The sequence below is a fragment of the Chiloscyllium punctatum genome, chromosome 22 (assembly GCF_047496795.1).
Source record: "Chiloscyllium punctatum isolate Juve2018m chromosome 22, sChiPun1.3, whole genome shotgun sequence".
Lineage (NCBI taxonomy): Eukaryota > Metazoa > Chordata > Chondrichthyes > Orectolobiformes > Hemiscylliidae > Chiloscyllium > Chiloscyllium punctatum.
Genome location: NC_092760.1, coordinates 39,373,059 through 39,396,782, shown reverse-complemented (window position 1 = coordinate 39,396,782; position 23,724 = coordinate 39,373,059). Strand labels below are relative to the sequence as shown.

At 40.5% G+C, this 23,724-nt stretch overlaps 1 protein-coding gene across 1 annotated transcript in view; it reads left to right on the top strand.

Annotated features, from left to right (window-relative positions):
- The first annotated feature begins 17,132 nt into the window (after positions 1-17,132).
- LOC140493533 (tetraspanin-32-like) overlaps positions 17,133-23,724 on the top strand; it is a 78,053-nt gene continuing 71,461 nt past the window's right edge. Inside the window, exon 1 of the mRNA XM_072592073.1 lies at positions 17,133-17,272. Coding sequence (XP_072448174.1) covers positions 17,207-17,272 — 66 coding nt within the window. The 5' untranslated portion in view covers positions 17,133-17,206. The remainder of the gene's footprint in view (positions 17,273-23,724) is intronic.

Genomic DNA, 23,724 nt, shown 5'->3' with positions numbered 1-23,724 from the left:
GATGGTGGGAGGCAGTCGTCAGCTAAGGCTTAGCAGAGTGGGGGATTTGAGGTGTTAGGAATGAGGGAGGGAGTCTTTGTGGTCTCCCTCCCATCTTGATGCTGGGATCCACAATCAGACACTATGCAACTTTGAATGGGGGACAAGCCCAGAAGCCACCTAGCAACAGTATAAGGGTTTGTTTGTCATGTTCCTTGTGTGGTGAGACCCCCTCCCATCTACTGCTGGGTCAATGCCAGCAACAAAATGACGAGATGCTTAGGTGGGGACTCATTGCAATGGGGTGGAAAACTGTGCATAGAATGGATGATGCTGATGAGTATTTTGCTACACACCAAAAAATGCAGCCTGCTCAGCAGCAACAGCAACAAAAGGGGGCAGCACAAGGACACAATGGCAGACAGAAAAGGACAGGGAAGTGCACAGCCCTAGTACATCCCAGGGTGTCTGCAAGCCCGGGATGACACACTTGTGGAGGTCCAAGTGGCAGTTCTAGAAGCAACTACACTTCTCAATGGCAGATAGCAACATACCTCTGCTGCAAACTGCAGGGAATCCTGGACCCACAGGGTTACAGTGGTAACCTAATGTCAGTGACCCTGAAAGTCAATGCAGCCCTCAATTTCTTCACCTCTGTCTCCTTCTATCCTTCCACAAGTGCTATTTGCAAGCAGCCAATCACCACTGCAAAAAGATGCTGATGAATGTAAATGTTGAAAAGGACTGGAAACTACATCAAATTCAGAATGTGACATCAACCAGGGGAGAGTTCAATGGAATTCATTGTCTTGCTGGGGTTTCCACGTGTTCAGTGGTATGTCAACATTGAAGCATCATCTGAGGAGTTAGCAGTTTGTATCAATAGATACAAATTAAAATATTAATTCAATATAATATAATATGGGAATTGAATATTACAGTTATGTGGTCAGTATCCAGGTTGCAGTCATGATGTTTATGAGCTGTGCCATTTATAAGTACTCCACTTGTTTGTACCAAGGCTAATGGTACCAAATGTGATGGCCTGGAGGTTTGCAGATGTAAATGATGGGTGCATTGAGAAAGCAGGCCGTCATAAGCAGAGAAGAGGATCATGCTGTGTCCTAGGCTGGTGATAGATCTTTTAATAAGGATCAGACTCAATCTGCAAGCAAAGCACCAGCACTATCAGGTGAGTGAAGACTGCAAGGCCTATTCTCATTCATATGCCTTTATGGGCTGAGTTAATAAGGTATTTATGAATCCTTTTTACTCTGTACACTCCTACTCCAAATTCAGATTCCAAAATGGATTCTTGCCCTCCTGTCAGCTCGCATGCCTCTATCTCAGAGGTGGTCTGAAGTCAGACGTCTGATACTCCTTCCTTTGTATTGATCTGAATAGCCCTTACTACTGGACTGATGCCTGTTCTCATGAAATGTTAGTAATGTTCATCTATCCCTCCAAATCTCACACTCTCAAGAAGGCAGTGGGAAGGGTGTGGCAATGCAAAATGGAAAATGCAAATTCCTGTGATACGCACATGCAATCCAATGCAACTGAAAAGACTGCTGCTGAGGGCACAGTAGCTATATCAATGCCCATAACTTTTCAGAGACCCTTCTGTCCTGACCCTCCTCTATTCAATGTATGGGCCATCTTCTAGTCAAACTCACACTTTCAGCATGAGATAGATCATCTGTTCTTTCCTACGATGGAGCCAATCCCCTGACTACACCTCTGTGGTGAGCTCCAACCTGAGCTCCATGGTTATCCGAGAGGGTCTCTTGAGGCCAATACCAGGTTATAGGATATGTCTGTGTTCATGGATGTCTGCTGGAGGTCCTACAGTGAACCACCACCAAACTATAGCAGCAGGACTATGACATTTCAGACATCTTCAGTTGCCACAGGATTAAACTGGGTGATGTCAATGGTATTTTCTCATGGGACCTTCTTGTTTGGAACCAGAAGTTTGGCTGTCAGAGATTTAAACAGCACAGTTTGTAATTAAGAGGTGACTTCAGTTACAAAAACAGGACAGGCTTCCCGCTCCTGCACAGACCTCAGATAACATGAGCTACCTAAAGTCAGAACCTCCCCCATCACTTGTTCTGGCAGGGATCCCGTGTTCACTTGCACTAATTGGCTGGGCACTGCATAATCAGGTTCAGCCAGTGGCTAATAACGCACCCTGGATTCCTGATGACTCACGGAGTAAATACTAAATCCAGCTCAGTCAAAATGTATTGGACACCCATGAAGGGATTTAGAAGAAAGACAAAGTAATTATGAATCCTATGTCCCATCGCTGAATTTGACATTTCTTGTTTTTCAGGGAGGCAGGATCAAGGTTGGGCTGTGGTTCGATACTCCACAGAAACCAGATTTTGGAATCCCATGAGTGTGGAGATTAGTCTAGGTGAGAGTTGGTCTCTTCTCAGTGCAGTTCTTTTGGATAGCCAGGGCACCCCTTTGGAAAGGTGAGCGATCCCTATGGATATAATCACAGGATACTTCTAGTGTGGGATTCAGGAATCTTTTTTTGGTTAGAGGTATCAGCTATCCTTTGGTGCTGGGGTCATGGATCCTTTGAGTGGGTCAGGGTGCCTTTGAGCTGTTAATTGTGCAGATGACTCTGTGTAAAGGTGCACAAATCCCTTAAAATTGTTTAATTTTTCAAAGGCTATCTAGAAGTGTTAACTTATCAAGAAATGTCAAAAGGTGTCGACCTGTTGAGAAATGTTAATATGTGTCAGCAAATGTCAAGGTCTGTCAAGATCTGTCAAAGATGTGTCAAATTATGTTTTCACAAATGAAAGTGCTTTTCTCAATAAAGAGTTATCTGCACTATTCAAATTTAAATAATGGTATTTATTCTCCTGTGTGTATGGGTACCTGTGGACATGCATTGAGTTGGCATCGTAGATAATGGGGAAAGATTGGTGGGTGAAAGTAGACATAAAGTTGGCATATGGGTTTGAGGGGCAGGCTGGCAGAGGAAGTGGTGGAGGCTGGTCCAGTTACAACATTTAAAAAGCATCTAGGTGGGTACATGAATACATAGGGTTTTGAGGGATATGGGCTAAATGCTAGGAAATGGGACTAGATCAGTTTTGGAGTGTCTGGTCAGCATGTACGAGTTGAACTGAACAGCCTGTTTCCATGCTGCATGACTCTATGAAGTGCAACACACTGCACAGCTTGGCATGAGGGTGGAATACGGAGTGAGGGAGGCATGAAGGTTAAGGGTTGGAGGAAATGTTTTAGTTCTCCCCTTTTAGAGAGATAAGGTACCACTTTGGATCTAGTCCCAGTACACCTTTGATGAAAGTAAGGCTTCCTTTAGTGAAGGATGGGATTGTGAAAATGCATGCTTGTGCATAAACTCATTGGGACTGGCATAATTTCCAAGGAAATAGCTAAAGCAAAATTGTGGAGTTAAATAAAATAGCGTGAAGCATTTCAGAGTGCCATGTTCATAAACCCATATAGGATTTGCGCCACATAACTGATTTCCTAACCAATCATTTTCACAATAGGGTGCTTTATAAGCAAGCATTTTGATTGACAGCCCTAACTACTTACTGAATGTATTTTTTTTAAAATCAACTTGTTTGGACATATTATGATTTATCTCTGTAGCCATCACATTTTGAAATGGGCTTAAACCTGGATCTTCTGACTTAGAGGCATCACTGAGCAACAAGACCTTCTTTTTGAACAGAAAAGTTTGTTGACATAGGGCATTAGGCACTTAAGTGAAATATTTGGAGAGGGAAGGACAAAGTGTAGTGGATGGGGCACAATGAGTTGGCATAAACTGTCAAAGAGGCATTGGAATGATTGAAGGCTTAGGGTGGCATGAGGTTATGAGCAGCAATGGAGAAGATGGATAAATAAACATGGAGTGCAATGAAAGGGGCATGAGGGGTGGAGTGAGAGGGAGTGAGCAGGAAAGGGGTTTACATTTTAATCTTTATTTTTTAAAACTTTGACTACAATGTTGCAGCCCCTATGCCGACTTTCTGCCCAGCCTGTTTGGGAACTGATAAGCTCCTATCCCTTTCCAGAATGCCCAACTCAACTCCTAATCCAAACCGCCTTGGAGATCTGCAGGTTTGTAGAGCCATGATTTCCCCCACTTCTGTGCACTCAACCTGGGTTTGAAAACTGTGGCTGATTTCATGCCAGTAAAAGAAGATATAGCCAACCCCAATGCAAGGCAATATTACAGAATGGTGGGGCTAGATCTTATGAACATTTTAGGTCACTGTTGTTTAAAGGAACACTGTCTCATGAGAGGATGGTTATAAAGGTTGAAGACACAGACAATGATAAATATTTCTCATTCATCTGAATGGTGACAGTGTAATGTAATTTGAATCAGGTCTTTGCTAAGTATCACAGCCTAAATATAATTTAAATTTCAACCACTACTGAATAATTGCTTCCTGTCAAGAAATGCATGTTTTGGCTGCAAATAGAAATTCAAAACCTTTAGTTTCTATTGATTATTTAATTTATTTTTTGTTACAAATGCATTGATTCAATGGAATGCTCAGAGACTGTTAAAACCTTCTAATTTAATAGTATGGTAACTGTAGCAATTATTGCATTAATGATTATTTTTTGTCTTGATTTCTTAGAACCTTCCAAAGTGCACAGAATTATATTGTGATGTGTATCAAGGGACGTGAGCAAATTTCAGAGCCCCTCACTTAGTGGCTTCTTTGCATATGTAAACTTAGCAAACCTTCACAGCTTATTTTTGTTTCTGCTGCGTGTCCACATGTATGTATTCTTGCGTGTGTATTCTGGTATATGGAGATCAGGAGTGGAAATATCGGATTGTCTTTTGCCCAGAAGCACCAACCAATTTCCATCTTAAGTAGCAGTCCAGATGGAAAAGTGATATTTTTATTTGCTGTTGGTGAAACACAGAATGTTGCAACTTGACCTGTAGAATGTACAATAAAAACTTATTGCAATTACTGAATACTATAATTACTCAACATGACACTAGTGTGTTCATATTCCCTATCTTTTGGGAGGCAGATTGAGATATACTGTAGTGAGATGAGGCAATGTATTGATCAACAAGTTGCTTTTTGTCATGTTTTGTAATGTTTCAATGAGAATGGAAAATAGTTTTTCCAGTAACTTTCATTCAATTTCTTATCATTGCTCATATCATGAAACATGAAATTTAGCCCCATCTCATTGTAAAGTCCTTTCATCTCTAGCATTCAAACCTCCTTCAGAATAACTCTTCCTGAGAAAGAGTGGAAGACAAATGTTGACCTCTGAATCTATCCGATGTTGAGAGTGTCATCCATTGGTTCACTGAACTGCTGAACAAATCTACCATTTATAAAGAAATCTGCCCCACTTTATGAAGAAGTTATCAAAACCATACTATTTGTTTAGCTTGTCTCACTGCTGGGTGGGTCTAAATGAAATCCATTCAAATATTCAGATGAAAAGTAACAGACCTTAAACATTAACACTGTTCCTGTCTCCATAGATGCTACCAGAACTGTGAAGTGATTCCCACATTTTATGCTTTTATTTAAACATTAAAGATGTGAGTATCTTTATGTTGCTCACTAACACCCCATTGTCTCAAACGTACCTGTATATGAGAACATATAATGCAGATCACTGATGCTCCAATTTACTTGCTCCGAATAATATTTGGGAAACTTGTAATTCTTTGTAAGTTACTACTTTATGAATATAATCTAACTTTATTGCTGCAGCATAGTATAAAGTGACACCAAACAAGTTAAAAAATGAACATGACATTCACCATGAGTTCCCGAGTTTCAGTAAAACCTCTGAGATAATGTATATTGCTGAAAAGAAAGTCATGTTGCTGAAGCTTTTCATATTGTACTCTTGAGGACAACTGCAAGAATATCAATTTTAAAACTATTACAACAATTTATATTATAGGAGAAGAGGTTTGATTGTTTGACAAATTGACTCTAATTGTCCAAGGCAATGCCATAGAGAAAGCAACGGGGTATTCATAAGCATACCAAGCTCTCAGGTAACTCAAAAAGGCACAAGGTTTGAACATACTTCTTTAGTTTATCAAAAATGAGTCCCTGAATACAATTATGTGTGGCTTTTTTCAAGCATATATGAACTACGTTATGAGCTCAACTGATTTTCTTAAACTGTTTGGTTGATTAACTATTACTACACTTTGGATTGCTCAGCAAATGCTGTAAATAGCGGAATCAAATCCAACAGTAGATGTTCTTACTTGGATTTTGCAAGTGTGGATTGATCGTGTATAGTCTGTACTTTGCATATTATGAAGGAACAAAAGAACATGCCAATCAGTGGGATGTTTCTAGCTGGCATCATGCTGACACTGAAATTCATACATCGCATTGCTCGATTTGTGTAGCAGGTAGAAAGGCTTTATTAGACTAACTACAGCATCCTATCAGTAGAAAATCCTACTCAAATAGCCATTGCACAGTTACAAGAGGATTGGAGTACAAGAGTACATGAGATTCACTACAATTATACAGGATATTGATATGAGCAGTTTGGTTCCCTAGCTAAGAAAGGACATGATTGTTCCCAGGTGATTCATTGGACTAGTTCCTTAGTATCCTGGATAACGATTGTCCTATCATAGAGATTAGGTAGACTAGGTCTATAGATAGACTAAGCTTATGAAAGGTGATCTAATTAATACAAATATAATTCTACAGGGACTTGAACAGGTACTACAAAAATGGTGAGTTTAGAACATTAGTTCATAATCTCAGAATGAGTGATCAGCTATTTAGGATTGCGATGAGGAGAAAATTTACTCAAGAGATTGTGGACGTTTGGGATTTTCTTTGTAATTCTTACATGGGATGTAGGTATTTATGGCAAGGGCAATATTTGTTGCATATTCCTAATTGCTCTCAAACTGAGTGGCTTGCTAAACCACTTTGATAGGTAGTAAAGAGACAATTACATTGCTGTGGGTCTGTAGTCACATGGAGGCCAGAACAGGGACCAGATAAGGATAAGAGATTTCCTTCCTTTGAGAAAGGACATTAGTGAAAATGGTGGGTTCTGACAACAATCAATGTCAGTTTTTTGGTAACTGGTTCATACATTCCAGATCTATTAACTGAGTGTAAATTTGACTAGTTGCTATGGTGGGATTTGAACTTGTGACTGTAGAGCATTAGCCTAGATCTTGGGATTACTACTCCAGTGACACTATCATTATACCACTGTCTCCTCATAAGTGAGCCCAGTAAGCTAAGGAATCTCAGCCGTTGAATATTGTAATGTGAGGTGATGCTGCTCCTTTAACAATATTGTGCTGTCCTTGTTTCTTTTTTAAGAGGGGTCATAAGCACAGAGACTCTGGGAAGTGTTAGTTTAAAGTTTTAGGGCCAATATGATTATAGCTAACAGATACTGCCTCAGGCAAAATGCTTTTAAGTTTAAAAAAACTTATACAATGGAAGGGGAATGGATAGTTCTCCCATCTCAGCTTTTCTTTGGTTTGGTTTGGTTTGGTTTTAGCAAGCAGTCAGTTGTGAAGCTGCTGGACCCAAAGATGCAGGTTCATGCTGATGCTCCCTCTCTCTGACATCTCTCATTTAAGACCCCTGTGTTTGACTTTTCCTTTTTTGCAAAGGGATGTTTATGGGATTGCTGCAAGTATTTGGAACAACATCATTAATCTGAGATATACTGTTGGGTTTTTGGATTGGTTAAGTTCTCATATATTCTGTTCTCTTCTATGTGTGTTTCGTTCAGTTTGGTTTGAAACTCAGTGGTTGGGCCAGCTGCATCACTCCTGGAATAACCACTTCACACCTGCTTAAAACAACTAGCAAAGCTCGGGTCTGGGCTACTTTCTTGAAATGTTTTGAGGGGTTTGCCTGGTCCATAACACATGCAAGGTCAACGGATTTTTGGGTATGAAAGAAATTAAGGGACTTGGGGATAGTGTGGGAAGGCAATGTGAGATCAAAGATCCTGATGAATATGAAATACACTGAAAGGACCAAATGAGCTAGTCCTGCTCCTGTTATGTATGTATGAAAATACCTTACACTCATGGTCAACAGTGATTTGTACTGATTCATGTACAACACAGATTATAATTTCTGGCAATAATAATGGGGGCATGGAGTTGTTAAGTGTCAGGAGAATTCTGACATCAGTTTAAATCCACAGTGAATAAGAGTAAAGATTGAATTCTCTAAATCTTTGGAGCAGAGGTTGGGCTCATGCTTTCTGGGAAGACATATGTCTTAGGAAATTCCACAGTTTAGACAGTGGAATTCTAATTGTATTCCATAAGATGTGAAAAATCAGACTTTTTTCCTCAACATCACAATTCATTCAATCAGTCTTTTCTGCTTTTCCTAAAAATCTGCTGTTCAATTGAAATGCATGCCACTATGGGACCTCAGACACTATCAGCCTGTGGAACAGAGGGGTTGAGGATTAGTAGATCAATTCGGTAAGGGAGGCAACCGACTGAGTTGGAAAAGCAGCTGATGGAAGGGAGGGAAACCACTCGCTCAAATGGTGAGCAACCTGGAGTGATTCATGAAATAATTTTACGCAGATTATAATTGAGAGGTAAAAGATTTATTGAAAGAAATGTAGAAGCTGAATTGACTGAGGATAAGAGATTGGCCAATCAATGCTCTGGAAAAGATCAATGGACTAATGGATTGATCGAGTATTGGCAATGGCATTTGGCTATTGAGGGAGCTGATTGAAAGGTGGGGGATTGATTGATCAGTGATGAGAAATGAATTGTTCAAGAAGTAAAAGTCAAATGGGAAGTGGTCTTCTTTCTAACAATTCAAAACGTTTTAAGCAGTTGTGTTACATTCAGACAGAGTGTTCTTTTAATGTTTCATTATTTCCAGCTAATAAATATCTTAAGTCTTCCAACTCTTATGTAACATGCAAAATCTTCATCTTTTCCAGTGCCACTGTTTATCCCTTCCCTGCTTATTTTCATGCTCTCAACATCCCCCTCTCTCTTGTGCTGAAACACCTGTGTCGTGCAAGTACAAGCTGTTAACAATCCTGGTGAGTGATGTGTGCCAGCTGTTGTTAGATGTCTCACTCTTCATTCTTTCATTGCTCTCAACATTGATATGGGAAAGTGAATCTTCCTGCTTTTGATCAAACCTCCCACTCTGTTCAGGGAGATCTTACTGGCCTCTTCACTGGCAATGGAATATATGCAGTTTCCAATTCTAGAAATTAAAATAAATTGTGGGCTGTACATTCACATCTCATTATTCTGAGCTTGTTTTATCTTTTCTAACACTGAATCAAACTAATATTAATTTGAGAAAGCTTACTTTGTGTTAATTTTCTTTTCTATCATGAAGAACAGCCAATGTCTTCTGGGACTTAGTTCAATGGGATCTTGTGCCTTCTGATCTGTGAGAGTGGCTATTTTTCATGTTAGCTTGAATAGTAGATGCTTGTATGCTATTTGACTACAGGTGGCTTCATAGTCAAGTTCAGTCTTGTCAACATGCACATATGTGTCTTTCCAGCAATCCACTGGACAGGAATCTAGAGTACAAACTCTGCTGATCTTATTGGGCTCAACCAGTTGGGCAGAAATCAATTCTAGCATCACCAATTCTCCCCAATGATACCAACTAACTTAGCACACAACTGTTGTCCCTAGCTAAGATCTTCCATGTCTTTATGACTGTGACGCATTTACAAACTCAGCCCACTATTATGCACCCAGTGTCTTCATGACACACTGAGATTGAGTAGACAGGAAAGCAGAATTCAGGCCACAAAGAGATCATGCATCATTATTATCTAATTGAAAGTAAGCTCACAGGGTCGAACGGCTTACTTCTGCTTCTAATTCATATGTTCTTACATACTCCAACAACATTGCTCAATCAATCATACTTTATCCCTCACTGATCTCAACCCCCACCTCAGTGGGCCAGCTCTCAATGTACCAGTGTGATACATCATACCTCTTATGTCATTTCATGGAGGCTTAGAAAATACAAACAGCTTTCGGGTCTGTTCCACTTTTCAATATGTTCATGACCAATCGTCCATTTCAGTACACTGTTCTTGTTTTCTTTCCATATCCTTTGATTCCTTTAGCCTGAAGAACTATTTCTAACTCTTAAATGAAGCTATTCAATGTTTTGGCCTCAACCACTTTCTGTGGTAGAAAATTTCACAAGCTTACTGAAGAAATTTCCCCTCATCTCAGTTCTAAATGGCCTACCCTGTATCCTTAGACTGTAAGTACTGGTTATGGACTTCCAGCCATAGAGTCATAGAGATGTACAGCATGGAAACAGACTCTTCGGTTTAACTCATTCAGATATCCCAACCCAATCTAGTCTCACCTGCCAGCAGCCGGCCCATATCCCTCCAAACCCTTCCTATTCATATACCCATCCAAATGCCTTTTAAATGTTGCAATTGTACCAGCCTCACCACTTCCTCTGGCAGCTCTTTCCAATCACAAACCATCCTCTGCATGTAAAGGTTGCCCCTTAGGTCTATTTATATCCTTCAACCCTGGCAACATCCTTGTAAATCTTTTCTGAACCATTTCAAGTTTCACAATATTTTTCCGATAGGAAGGAGGCCAGAATTGCATGCAATATTCCAAAAGTGGCCTAACCAATGTCCTGTACAGTCGCAACATGATCTCCCAACTGACTAAATACTCTGACCAATAAAGGGAAGCATATCAAACGCCTTCTTCACTATCTTATCTACCTGCGACTCCACTTTCAAGGAGCTATGAACCTGCACTCCACGGTCTCTTTGTTCAGCAACACTCCCTAGGACCTTACCATTAAGTGTATAAGTCCTGCTAAGATTTGCTGTCCCAAAATGCAGCACCTTTCATTTATCTAAATTAAACTCCATCTGCCACTTCTCAGCCCATTGGCCCATCTGATCAAGATCCCGTTGTAACTGAGGTAACCTTCTTTGCTGTCCACTATATCTCCAATTTTGGTGTCATCTGCAAACTTACTAACTGTACCTCATTGGGAAGATCATTCCTATTTTGACCCAGCCTGGTTTTGTTAGAATTTTATAGATTTTTATGAGATTCCCTCCTCCTACTAAATTGCAAGTCAATATAGTCCTAACTGATCCAGTCTCTCTTCATATATCAGTCCTGACATCCCTGGAATTAGACTAGTAAACCTTCAGTGTATTCCTTTCATAACCAGAACGTCCTTTTTAAGATAAGGAAACCAAAACTGCACATAATATTCCAGGTGTGGTCTCACCAAGGTCCTGTATAATTGCAACAATAAACTATGACAATTTGTTTTAAACCTTTTGGTCATGTTGTGCTATGGATCTGTAAACTGTAAGAATTAAGATCTAAGTGCTTAAGGACTTAACTTTGCAATGGATTCTATTAGCCAGAAGAGAGAGTGAAGATTTCCAGAAATCTGTAACAGTGGAGGTTGACCAGTCTTAGTGAAACTGCACTATGATGTATCAATGATAATTTCCCCTGAGTGGTAAGTCTGTAAGCAGGAGCACATCTCTGAAAGACCATTTAGAACTGAGATATGGAGGAATTTCTTCACTTAAAAGGTAGTGCATTTTTGGAATTTTCTGTCCATTGAGGCTGTGGAAGCTCAGTCATTGAATATTTTCAAGACAGTGATACAAATTTTTCTGGACCTGAATAGCATCAGGGGTTTTGAGGATAATGTGGATAATGTGGGTAAGTGGCATAGTGGTAGATGCAGTGGAATGGCAGTGAGGGCTCAAGGGGCTGAATGGTCTACTTCAGTTTGCATGTTTCTAATTGGCCTTCACACCCATGGACAAAGTCAGTAACATAGACTATGCAGTGTGGGTTTAGTTGATCACTAGCAAGTGACAACTGTTGCACAGTGTGTAACTGTGAATGCCAAGCATGGTCAGGATGTTTATCATGATAAAACAGTGCTTCTTGGCTGCCACATAAGAATACTCAGCACCTTTAGGGGAAAACATTGGGAATATAGAATAAAAAGAAAGCACAAACTCAGGTGTACGGCTTGTAAAGGAAAATAAAAGATCAATGTTCAATATTTTAATGGACACCTTGGTGACAGGGTAGCATCAGATTCATATCTTCGGAGAAACAGTATGAGAGATTGGAAGCAAACAGCACCACCTGCTGATAATACATATAATATGAACAAGTAAGGTTATCTAATTTTGTACAAACATGAAATGTGACAATGCAGATTTACCTCATTCAACAGTCAATGCACGCACGCACGCAGTAATCAGCCAGTCTCTAAACAACATTTTCTGTCTGCAAACGGGCAGTCAAACTCCAGTCCTCAAATTCGTTGCCTTATTGCTAAATGTTTGCTGCCACCCTACTTTGCACAAAGCTGGAACATATAATGTTGTACTGGAAATGAGAATTCTACTGCAATGAAGGTAAAAGATACAAATATACAAGAATATTTGGAATTTATTGAGACAGTATTATGCCCTCATCCTCTTGTTGCTCCTCTTCTCATTCACAACATAACAGAGATTTCAACAGGGAAATCTATTTCTGACGAGCAGCAGAAAATAATTGCAACAGCAAAAGTTTGAAATGAAACACCTCTGAAATGTACTTAACAGATCAATATGCCATGAAAATAACAATAGCTCATAATATCACCTTCTCAATTAGGTACCCACTCTTCCCTTTTCTTTAATTTATTTGTTCATGGGTGTAAGTGCACTGATGTCTTGGAGAAAGTGCTAGTGAGCCACCTTCTGGAACTGTGGCTGTTCATATGGTGCAGGCACACCCATGGTATTGTTAGGAAATGAGTGCCATAGCTTCAACCCAGTAACACGGTGGCTCAGTAGTTAGCTCTACTGGCTCACAGTGCCCGAGACCTGGGTTCAATTCCCACCTTGGGTGACTGTCTGTGTGGAGCTTGCATGTTCTTCTGCATTTATGTGTGTTTCCTTTGGGTGCTCTGGTTTCCTCCCACAGTCCAAAGATGTCAGGTTGGGTGAATTGGCCATGCTAAATTGCCCATAGGGATAGGTGCATCAGTCAGGGTAAATATAGGCTAGGGGTTCCTTTTCAGAGGGTCAGTGTGGATTTGTTGGGCCAAAGGGCCTGCTTCCATACTGTACAGAATCTAATCTAACAGCGAAGAATGGTCAGGGGATTTGTGGTTTGGAGGGGAATCTGTGGTGGTGTTCTTGTGTTTCTGCTACCCTGTCCTTCTATATTTATAGAAATTATGAGTTTGGTACTGTGAAGGAACCTGAGTGAGTCATTACATTTTAGAACATAGAACATAGAACATAGAACATAGAAGAATACAGCGCAGTACAGGCCCTTCGGCCCTCGATGTTGCGCCGATCAAAGCCCACCTAACCTACACTAACCCACTATCCTCCATATACCTATCCAATGCCCGCTTAAATACCCATAAAGAGGGAGAGTCCACTACTGCTACTGGCAGGGCATTCCATGAACTTACGACTCGCTGAGTGAAGAACCTACCCCTAACATCAGTCCTATATCTACCCCCCCTTAATTTAAAGCTATGCCCCCTTGTAATAGCTGACTCCATACGTGGAAAAAGGTTCTCACTGTCAACCCGATCTAACCCCCTAATCATCTTGTACACCTCTATCAAATCACCCCTAAACCTTCTTTTCTCCAAAGAAAACAACCCCAAGTGCCTCAGCCTTTCCTCATAGGATCTTCCTACCATACCAGGCAACATCCTGGTAAACTTCCTCTGCACCCGTTCCAGTGCCTCCACATCCTTCCTATAGTATGGCGACCAAAACTGCACACAATATTCCAGATGCGGTCGCACCAGAGTCTTATACAACTGCAGCATGACCTCAGGACTCCGGAACTCAATTCCTCTACCAATAAAAGCCAGTACGCCATATGCCTTCTTCACTGCACTATTTACCTGGGTGGCAACTTTCAGAGATCTGTGTACATGGACACCAAGATCCCTCTGCTCTTCCACACTACCAAGTAGTCTACCATTAGCCCAGTAATCCATCTTTTTATTACTCTTACCAAAGTGAATCACTTCACACTTAGCTACATTGAACTCCATTTGCCACCTTTCTGCCCAGCTCTGCAGCTTCTCTATATCCCGCTGTAACCTGCCATATCCTTCCTCACTGTCTACAACTCCTCTGACTTTCGTATCATCCGCAAACTTGCTCACCCAACCTTCTAACCCTTCCTCCAGGTCATTTATAAAAATGACAAACAGCAATGGTCCCAAAACAGATCCTTGCGGAACACCGCTAGTGACGGCACTCCAAGATGAACCTTTGCCATCAACTACTACCCTCTGTCTTCTTCCAGAGAGCCAATTCCTAATCCAAACCTCCAACTCACCCTCAATGCCATATCTCTGTATTTTCTGCAGTAGCCTACCATGGGGGACCTTATCAAACGCCTTACTAAAATCCATATATACCACATCTACCGCTTTCCCCTCATCTACCTCCTTAGTCACCTTCTCAAAGAATTCAATAAGGTTTGTGAGGCACGACCTGCCCTTCACAAAACCATGCTGACTATCCTTGATCACATCATTCTTATCCAGATGTGCATAAATCCTATCCCTTACAATTCTCTCTAAGACTTTGCCCACAACAGAAGTGAGACTCACTGGCCTATAGTTACTAGGATTATCCCTACTCCCCTTCTTGAACAAGGGAACCACGTTTGCTAGCCTCCAGTCCTCTGGCACTACTCCTGTCGACAAAGAGGACACAAAAATCAAGGCCAATGGCTCTGCAATCTCCTCCCTTGCTTCCCAGAGAATCCTAGGATAAATGCCATCAGGCCCAGGGGACTTATCTATTTTCACCCTTGCCAGAATTTCCAACACCTCTTCTCTACATATCTCAAAGCCATCCATTCTACTTATTCGTGCCTCAGTATTCATATCGACAACAATGTCCTGTTCCTGAGTGAATACTGAAGAAAAGTATTCATTCAGCGCCTCCCCAATCTCTTCAGCCTCCACACGCAACTTCCCATTACTATCCTTGATTGGACCTATTCCTTCCCTAGTCATTCTTTTATTCCTAACATACCTATAGAAAGCCTTAGGGTTTTCCCTAATCCTACCAACTAAGGACCTTTCATGTCCCCTCCTTGCTGCTCTTAGCTCTCTCTTCAGGTCCTTCCGGGCTACCTTATAACTCTCAATCGCCCCTATTGAACCTTCACGCCTCATCTTTACAAAGGCCGCCCTCTTCCATTTAACAAGGGATTCCAACTCCTTATTAAACCACGGCTCCCTCACACGACCCTTTCCTCCCTGCCTGATAGGTACGTACTTATCAAGGACACTCAATAGTTGCTCCTTGAACAAGTTCCACATATCAATTACGCTCTTGCCTTGGAATCTACTTTTCCAATCCACACATCCTAAGTCATGCCTCAACGCATCATAATTTCCCTGCCCCCAGCTATAACTCTTGCCCTGTAGTACACACTTATCCCTCTCCATTTTCTTTTGTAACTACCTCCTGCAACTTTAATAGTTGCTATAATCATTGGCAATTGTTTGGTGGCAGAAATTGAGTAGAAATTTTGCATTAATAAATTGGGTTCCAACTGGAGAACCTTACAGGAGACTCTATGTAATGATAATTCAGTACTAATAAAAGTTTTATTCCAATTAATGTCCAGCAACTACTCAAAAATAGGTTGCAACTCAGAGGGGAATCTACTCCTCCAATTCAATTCTGAGAACTATCATTCCTGCTAACAGCTCAGCTACCATACTAACCCTGAAGGAGAATATAGTGTGCAGTACAACTGGGATATCTTTTCATTGAATTGGAGGTGATGGATGTTTAAGCTTTCTGTTGTTGTTTTTGTTTGAGCCCAAAGCAATTGACTGCAGCAGGAAACTGTCAACAGAAGTTTGAGAAACCGTGAGGCGAGTGAATGAGGGGGAGAGGTATTCGACATGTGCAATTTCAACCAAGGCAAACTTCAGATGGTACAAGGGATCTTAGATCAATTCCACAACTATTCAAGAAACTCAAGAGGGCACTGGATGATAATTTTGATAAAAAATATTGTGTCTGGAGGAATAGAAAGGAGATTGGCACAAGGTTTTTAGATTAGATTTTCTACAATGTAGAAACAGGCCCTTGGCCCAACAAGTCCACACTGACCCTCTGAAGAGCAACCCATCCAGACCAATTCCCCTACATTTATCCCTGACTAATGCAGCTAACACTACGGGCAATTTAGTATGGCCAATTCACTTAACCTGCACATCTTTGGACTGTGGGAGGAAGCTGGAGCACCCGGAGGAAACCCACGCAGACACGGGGAGAATATGCAAACTCCACACAGTTGCCCAAGGTGAGAATTGAACCTAGGTCCCTGGTGCTATGAGACAACAATGCTAACCACTGAACCTCCAGGAGACTTTATGTAAGTAAAGTCTCATATTACCACAGTGCAGGCATGATGGTGCAAAATACCTCATTCTGCATTGTAACTCTTCTAGGATTCTGTGAGCTATTTTCATATTACCATTTGCAAAAATGCTTTCCCTGACGTGATGTGTGGATTAGACAATAGATCAAGTGAAAGGTATTTGGGATACCACCTGGTAAAATGTAGGAATCTAGAAGTGAACCTTTGTTTGGAAGTGCACAGCAATTATTTTCTGAACAAAGTCACATATCAGTGCACAAAAGGAAAATACTACAATAGCTCCCATTCTGAAGTAGAAACAGAAAATATTGGAAATACGCAGCAGTACGGTGAAGAGAAACAGAGTTAGCGTCTCAGTTCTGATGGAAGGTTACATGCCTGATACCTGAACAGTTTCCTCCTCACGAAACTGCTAGGCACCTGCTCAGTTGGCATTTCCAGCACTCAATCCTTCCGTTTGGGTTTGAACACTGGTCGTGCTTCAAACATTGGCAACTGACACAGAGAAAATAAGCATTTTATTTATTTGTGCATCTAAGAGATAAGCAAATTATTTGGTTGAGGCGCTGGGGCAAGGCTTTTTGCTGGATAGGTACTCACACGCCATGGTATGCCCACACTGAGGTACACGCCCATGACATAGGCTCAGGCGGAAGACGCGGGCTGAGCGGAGTCTGACAGTGGTGAACGATCGCCATAGCCTCATGTAACTTTAGAAACTTCAAGAAAGTTAACGTGGCTGCAACCATGAGCATCGGGGGTCTGATCAGAGTCACAAAATACCAACTACTGGGCATTAGTATCATCATCATGGTAAATATTAATCATTAATATTGATACTTCTTTAATAATGCAGATGCTTGTTCAAACGTTTATCCCTTCTGAAAAAAACCGTGTTGAGCTGGGAACGTTTAACTCGCAGGAACTAAAAAAAAAGTCACATTTGATGTTCGTGTTTATTTAAATATGAAATGAGTTGCTAGCAATCTTTCCACTGAAATAATACGTGTGTGATAAACTGATGTTTCTGATGTCTTGATGTGCTAAAATCGAATTAAAATACCTTATTGGCTAATAACAAAACTAATAATAATAACTGATAATGGTTAAATGTGGCTTACTTACCTAAGCCCCCCCCCCCCCGCCACAATCTTCGTGCTGTAAAATAACAACGAATATTTGCGGGCAATTGAACTTTGTGAGGCATCACAGCGGAGTAATTATTTTCTTTCTAATGGTAGAGGGGAAGCGATGGCCGATTGACAATGGGGTAGGGTTCAAAACCTGCCATGGCAAATTCAATTGTAAAATTGAATTTTACAATTCAATTGTAAAATTGAATTTTAGTGATGACCATAAAACCCTTGCCGATTGTCAGGAAAAGCCCACCTGGTTCACTAATGTCCTTTAGGGAAGGAAACTGTCCTCATGTGGTCTGGTCCACAAGTGACCCCAGACGCATGACAATGTGATTGACTCTCAAATACCCTCCTGGTGATTAGGGGATGGGCATTAAATGTTGGCCTCACCAGTAATGCGTATATTCCGTGAATGACCAAATAAAAACACATTGTTATACAGTGTCGACAGATAGCAGCAACAATGGTTTAGGTAATTGATATCATGTCTACTAAGCTCAAGATGGAAGCATAGACCTTTCAGAGACACCACCATGGAGTCATTCAGTAAATTTCACTTTGGTCCGCTGCAATAACTTGCTTCAAATCAGCTTTAGAAGAGTGCTTTGGGATATTTTACACTGGGTTTCTCAGAGATTTCCAATTCCAAATGTTATGGGCCCATGTCACTGGCAGCTGGATTGAAATAATTTACCCTACTCAGATTCATCAGTAGTTACCTAATGCCGTAACCCACACATTACTCACAGGCAACCAGTTCATGCAAGCAACTGCCCAGCCAGCCCTGAATGATGTGATTTTTAAGCCCCTTTTGACAGCTGGTGTCAGAAGAAAAGGGATAGATAATACAACAAATATCAATTGAAGTCACAGCAAATCCAATTCTTCATAATCCATCTGGATGTTTATCATGAATTAGTCAGGATCGGGAAGAGCCCTTTTTTTGCCAGGAATATCTCAGATTACAGCTCCCATGCCTCTGCCAAAGCAGAGTCAATATTCCAGGTGGGGCAAAGAGGCTCTGGCAAAGGTAGAATACATAATGAGTACTTTGTATCAGTATTTATCAAGGAAGGAGGTGCTGAACAAATATTGATTGAAGTGGAAATGGTTCAGGCAACGGACATGGTGAACATTCATAGATAAAACATTGTAAAAAGCCTAGGCATACTTAGAGTGGATAAATTACCTGATCCAAATGGTTTGCAACCCATATCGATAAGGGAGGTTTGGATGGAGATAGTAGAAGAGTTTGCCATAATCTTCCAATCTAGATATAGATGTGATGCCAGAGATTTAGCAAATTGCAAATGTGACACCCCTGTTCAAGAATGTATGTAAGGACATTATGGTCTTATGTCTTATTCCTAACTACATTCCAGTCAGTTTGATAGCAGCAGTGTGTAAAATTTTTAAAATAATAATCAGAGAAAAAATCAACAGACTCTAGGAGAGGATTGAATTAATTAAGAGCCAGTACTGATTTGTAAAAGGCAGATTGTGTTTGACTATTTGGAATAGATTTTTCCAAGAAGTAAGAGAAAGGTGATAAAGTGTATGCAGTAATTTATACAGATTTTAAGGAAGAAGTTGACAAAAGGCTGGTTAACAAAATGAAAACTCATGGAAAACAAAGTGTCAGCTTGGAATAAAAAATGGCTGAACGACTGAAAACAATGACTCATGATGACGTGTTGTTCTCCAGATTGATGGATCATAAATAGTGGTGTCCTTGAATGGTCACTGCTGGGACCACTGTATTTTATATGTAAATAACTTGGTTATCACCAAAATAAGAGTCACATTTCAAAATTTCTTAATGATGCTAAATTTGGAAGTGTGGCAAACAATGAGGATAGTACAAATTGGTGACATCAAGATATAGATGGGCTAGCAGAGTGAGAAGTTGCAGATGGAATCCTATATGCCGAAGTGTGAGGTGATATAATGGATAAGATGAGGAAACAGATACTTAATGGTATAATTTTAAAGAGTTTTACTGAATAAAAAATTGTGAAAGAAAGATTATGAATAAAGGTGTCCAAGTGTTCTACTGTCGGCTTCATGACAGGGTATTCTTTCCTGTTCATATTTCTCCATCTCCCACTAGCACTTCTCACTTTTTTCCCTCTCATGGCACCTACTCTGATAGAACACAGTCATTACTTTTCTTGACAGTGATGTGCTTTTTGAATTCTGCTTCGGGGATGGGGGAGGTGTGGTAATGGTTTTTGGAAATGGGCTTAACTCTAGGGATCTTTGGAGGTTTTGAGGGATATTGTTTCAATTTATGGTTTTATTGCCACAATTAATTTTTAAAAAGTATGCTGACATTGTTTTTAATATGTTTAATCAGAATAGGACTTTTTAAATTTTTGATTGTTAATTATTTAATTAGGAATTTCCAATGGACCATAATGTGCAGACAAATGTAGGAAACTGAAGGACACCCTAGTCCAAGTGAATCAGTCTCTGACAGTGGCAGGATACATGAAGAGTTGTTAGGAAAACATATTTACTCTTGTGCTTCATGAATTGAGATATTGATTAAAAATGCAGAGATGTTTTGTTGAGCCTTTATAAAGCACTGGTTAAACCACAACTAGAGTATTTACTTTAGCTCTGCAGAGGAGAATTACCAGAATGTTCCCAAAGATAAGGAATAGTTAATTATAAGTTCATTTGGAAAATCTGGGTTTGTTTTCCTTGCAGCAAACAAGGTTTAGGAGGAGATAATACAAGGTGTACAAGATGATGGCAGGTTTAGGTAAAGTAGATAAAAAAAAATTGTTTTGTTCGTTGAAGGTTTAGGAACTAGGGGATATGGATTTAAATACTTGGTCAAGAAATATGGGGAGAATGTGAGAAAGAACGCTTCTATGCAGTGGTAATGTCCTGGAATTCTCTATCCAATAGGGTGGTGGATGCAGAGATGATCAATGACTTCAAATGAAAAATGGATGGGTAGTTGAGGACAATAAACTTGCAGGGCTATGGGGATAGAGCAAGGTAATGGCACTGATAATGGATTTCTCCGCAGAGATGGACTCATTAAAAAGAACAGCCTCTTTTTGTGCTACTACGACTCTGTACCTCAATGATTCTGCATACGTGTCCACATAATACTCACCAAAATTTGTGTTTTGTCACTAAGGGCTACTGCTTAGTTAATTGAATAGAAAGTTGAATTGCTCACCTTGAGGTGTGTCATTTTTGTTACAAGAACATTTTGGTCTAGTCAGTTTCAAGGGCAGTTCACATTTATATCGTTAGGTACAGTCATAGCTTCACAGTAATTTTGTCATGTGAAAATAGGGGCTTGTAATTTCTTGCCCTTGCCTTGAAGAAAATTAGCACCCTGAGTGATCCTACATTTTGGTCTGCTTCCTTTGTGTTCAAGTATATAGTGCTTAAATATTTTAAAAGGACTTGCCTCTCCTAAACAAGACAAAACTCATCTGATGCCCACCCATAAGCCTTGGTAACTGTGGATGTGAAGTTTATACTGTTCTCAATGGTCTCCACGTACATTCCAGTCCTAGATGAGACAGTCAACCCACTCTATACAGGATATGTGGCAATCACACTCCACTCCTGTCTGGCATCATGCCTGTTTCCAGTTGTGGCTAATTCGCTTACTCCTGACCATGGCTTCCTGGGTGGTCACCCACCTGTTAGACTGGTCATGCCTTTAAGCAGTTCCACAGTATATTACGGAGCACCCTAAAGTCACATGAACCCCAGTTAGAGAACTATTGATTTGAAAAGCAATTGAGGAGGCAGAAAATGATATAATATTCCCATTAAGCATTGAAGTTCAATAACTGTACCAGAGAAGCTATATTAGTGCTTTATTTATTAACTCCTATCCTTCCATGGAAAAAGTAATTTTATAAAGCATTTTCCTTACCATAACCTGCAATCAGTCAACTGAAATCAGTAAATTAAATGCCCCACTATGCTTGATGAATACATTAATTCATGTAATTCATTTTTGGAAAATAAAAGTATGTTTAATCCAACATTGTGGGAATGAATTTGTGCAGACAGCAGGAACCGTGTCTCCAGACACAGCTTAAGCCAGGGAGCTGGCAGCCTCAACAACACCATCGCTAGTGGTGGTCAGTTATTGCTGAGGTTGTAACTGCAAGGAATAGAATCCCTAAAGGCTGGGCTGCTACAAAGACTGGGTTGTGATTGCTGGATCCAAGCAGGTAGACCTTGGTAAATGGAAGTCGGCCTGGGAGCTAGTGGTGTATGGGTGACACTAGGGCATCGGGGCATGTCATTACAATTGGAGCTCCCCTCCATGATCTCTAGAGTGCCCAAAAAAAACCAACCCTCCAACCCCCACCTTGCAGCCCACTGGGAGACTGCCAGGTGATCTTTACTGGGTGACCTTCCACATAGCAGCAAATACCCATCATGTAGGAAAATGCCCATAAAGTCAGGAAGTGCCCTTAATTGACCAATTACATTTCTCAGTTGAGGTCCCAGCAGGTGTTCAATCTAATGGCAGAAAGGCAGTAGGCCTGTTAACTTCTTCCTATGTCACTTTAACAGTCTTCTCATCTTCTAGAAAGTTGACAGAGAGCTGGTAAATGTTAGCCTGTTATTTTCTAGAGAGCAATTCAGAATCACAAAAGGTATGTTTCCTGAGAAAAAAAGTGGTTAATTCAAATAAGGTACGTTTTTCAGAAGTGTGAAAGCCAAGTTCAGATTCTCTGTTTCTTTGGGTTTTGTGACATGGTGAATTCAACAGTACAGTTAAGCAGCAGATAGTAAATATTTAATTAAAGTAAACACTTAATATAAAATTAAAATGAATATATGACTGAAAGAAATAGGTGAACCTAATTTCGAGAAACCTGTCCTGTTTAAACATATTGCATTTTGTTATTTCATGTCTCTTGAATGGATGGGCTGTGAAGCTCAGTAAAGTATTTCAGCCACAGAGAATCCACTTATTTAAAAGATACTGGTTGACCAACTATAGCATAGAAAAACAGCTGAAGGCAGTGCCAATTTTATGCTGTCACTGCATCCCCAGAATATTTGGACAGTTAGACTGCACTTTTTACTCAAATGAGATCTTCAAGAGATGACATTCAAAATAGCCAGTCACTAAATCAGTAGACTCTGATTTGTTTGATAGCTTTAAATTCAGCATTGATTCATTTTTAAGAGATTGAGGTTATAGAGTCATAGAGTCATAGAGATGTACAGCATGGAAACAGACCTTCGGTCCAATCTGTCCATACCGACCAGATATCCCAAGCCAATCTAGTCCCACCTGCCAGCACCCGGCTCATATCCCTCCAAACTCTTCCTATTTATATACCCATCCAAATGCCTCTTAAGTGTTGCAATTGAACCAGCCTCCACCATATCCTCTGGCAACTCATTCCATACACGCACTACCCTCTATGTGAAAAGGTTGCCCCTTAGGTCTCTTTTATATCTTTCCCCTCTCACCCTAAACCAATGCCCTCTAGTTCTGGACTCCCCGACCCCAGGGAAAAAAACTTTGTCTATTTATCCTATCCAGGGAAAACAGCTCCAGCCTGTTCAACCTCTCCCTTTAGCTCAAATCCTTCAATCCTGGCAACATCCTTGTAAATCTTTTCTGAACCCTTTCAAGTTTTACAACATCTTTCCGATAGGAAGGAGACCAGAATTGCACGCAATATTCCAACAGTGGCCTAACCAATGTCCTGTACAGACGCAACATGACCTCCCAACTCCTGTACTCAATACTCTGACCAATAAAGGAAAGCATACCAAACGCCTTCTTCTCTATCCTATCTACCTGCGACTCCACTTTCAAGGAGCTATGAACCAGCGCTCCAAGTTCTCTTGTTCAGCAACACTCCCTAGGACCTTACCATTAAGTGTATAAGTCCTGCTAAGATTTGCTTTCCCAAAATGCAGCAGCTCGCATGTATCTGAATTAAACTCCATCTGCCACTTCTCAGCCCATTGGCCAATCTGGTCCATATCCTGTTGTAATCTGAGGTTGTCCACTACACCTCCAATTTTGGTGTCATCTGCAAACTTACTAACTGTACCTCTTGTGCTTGCATCCAAATTATTTATGTAAATGACAAAGAGTAGAGGACCCAGCAC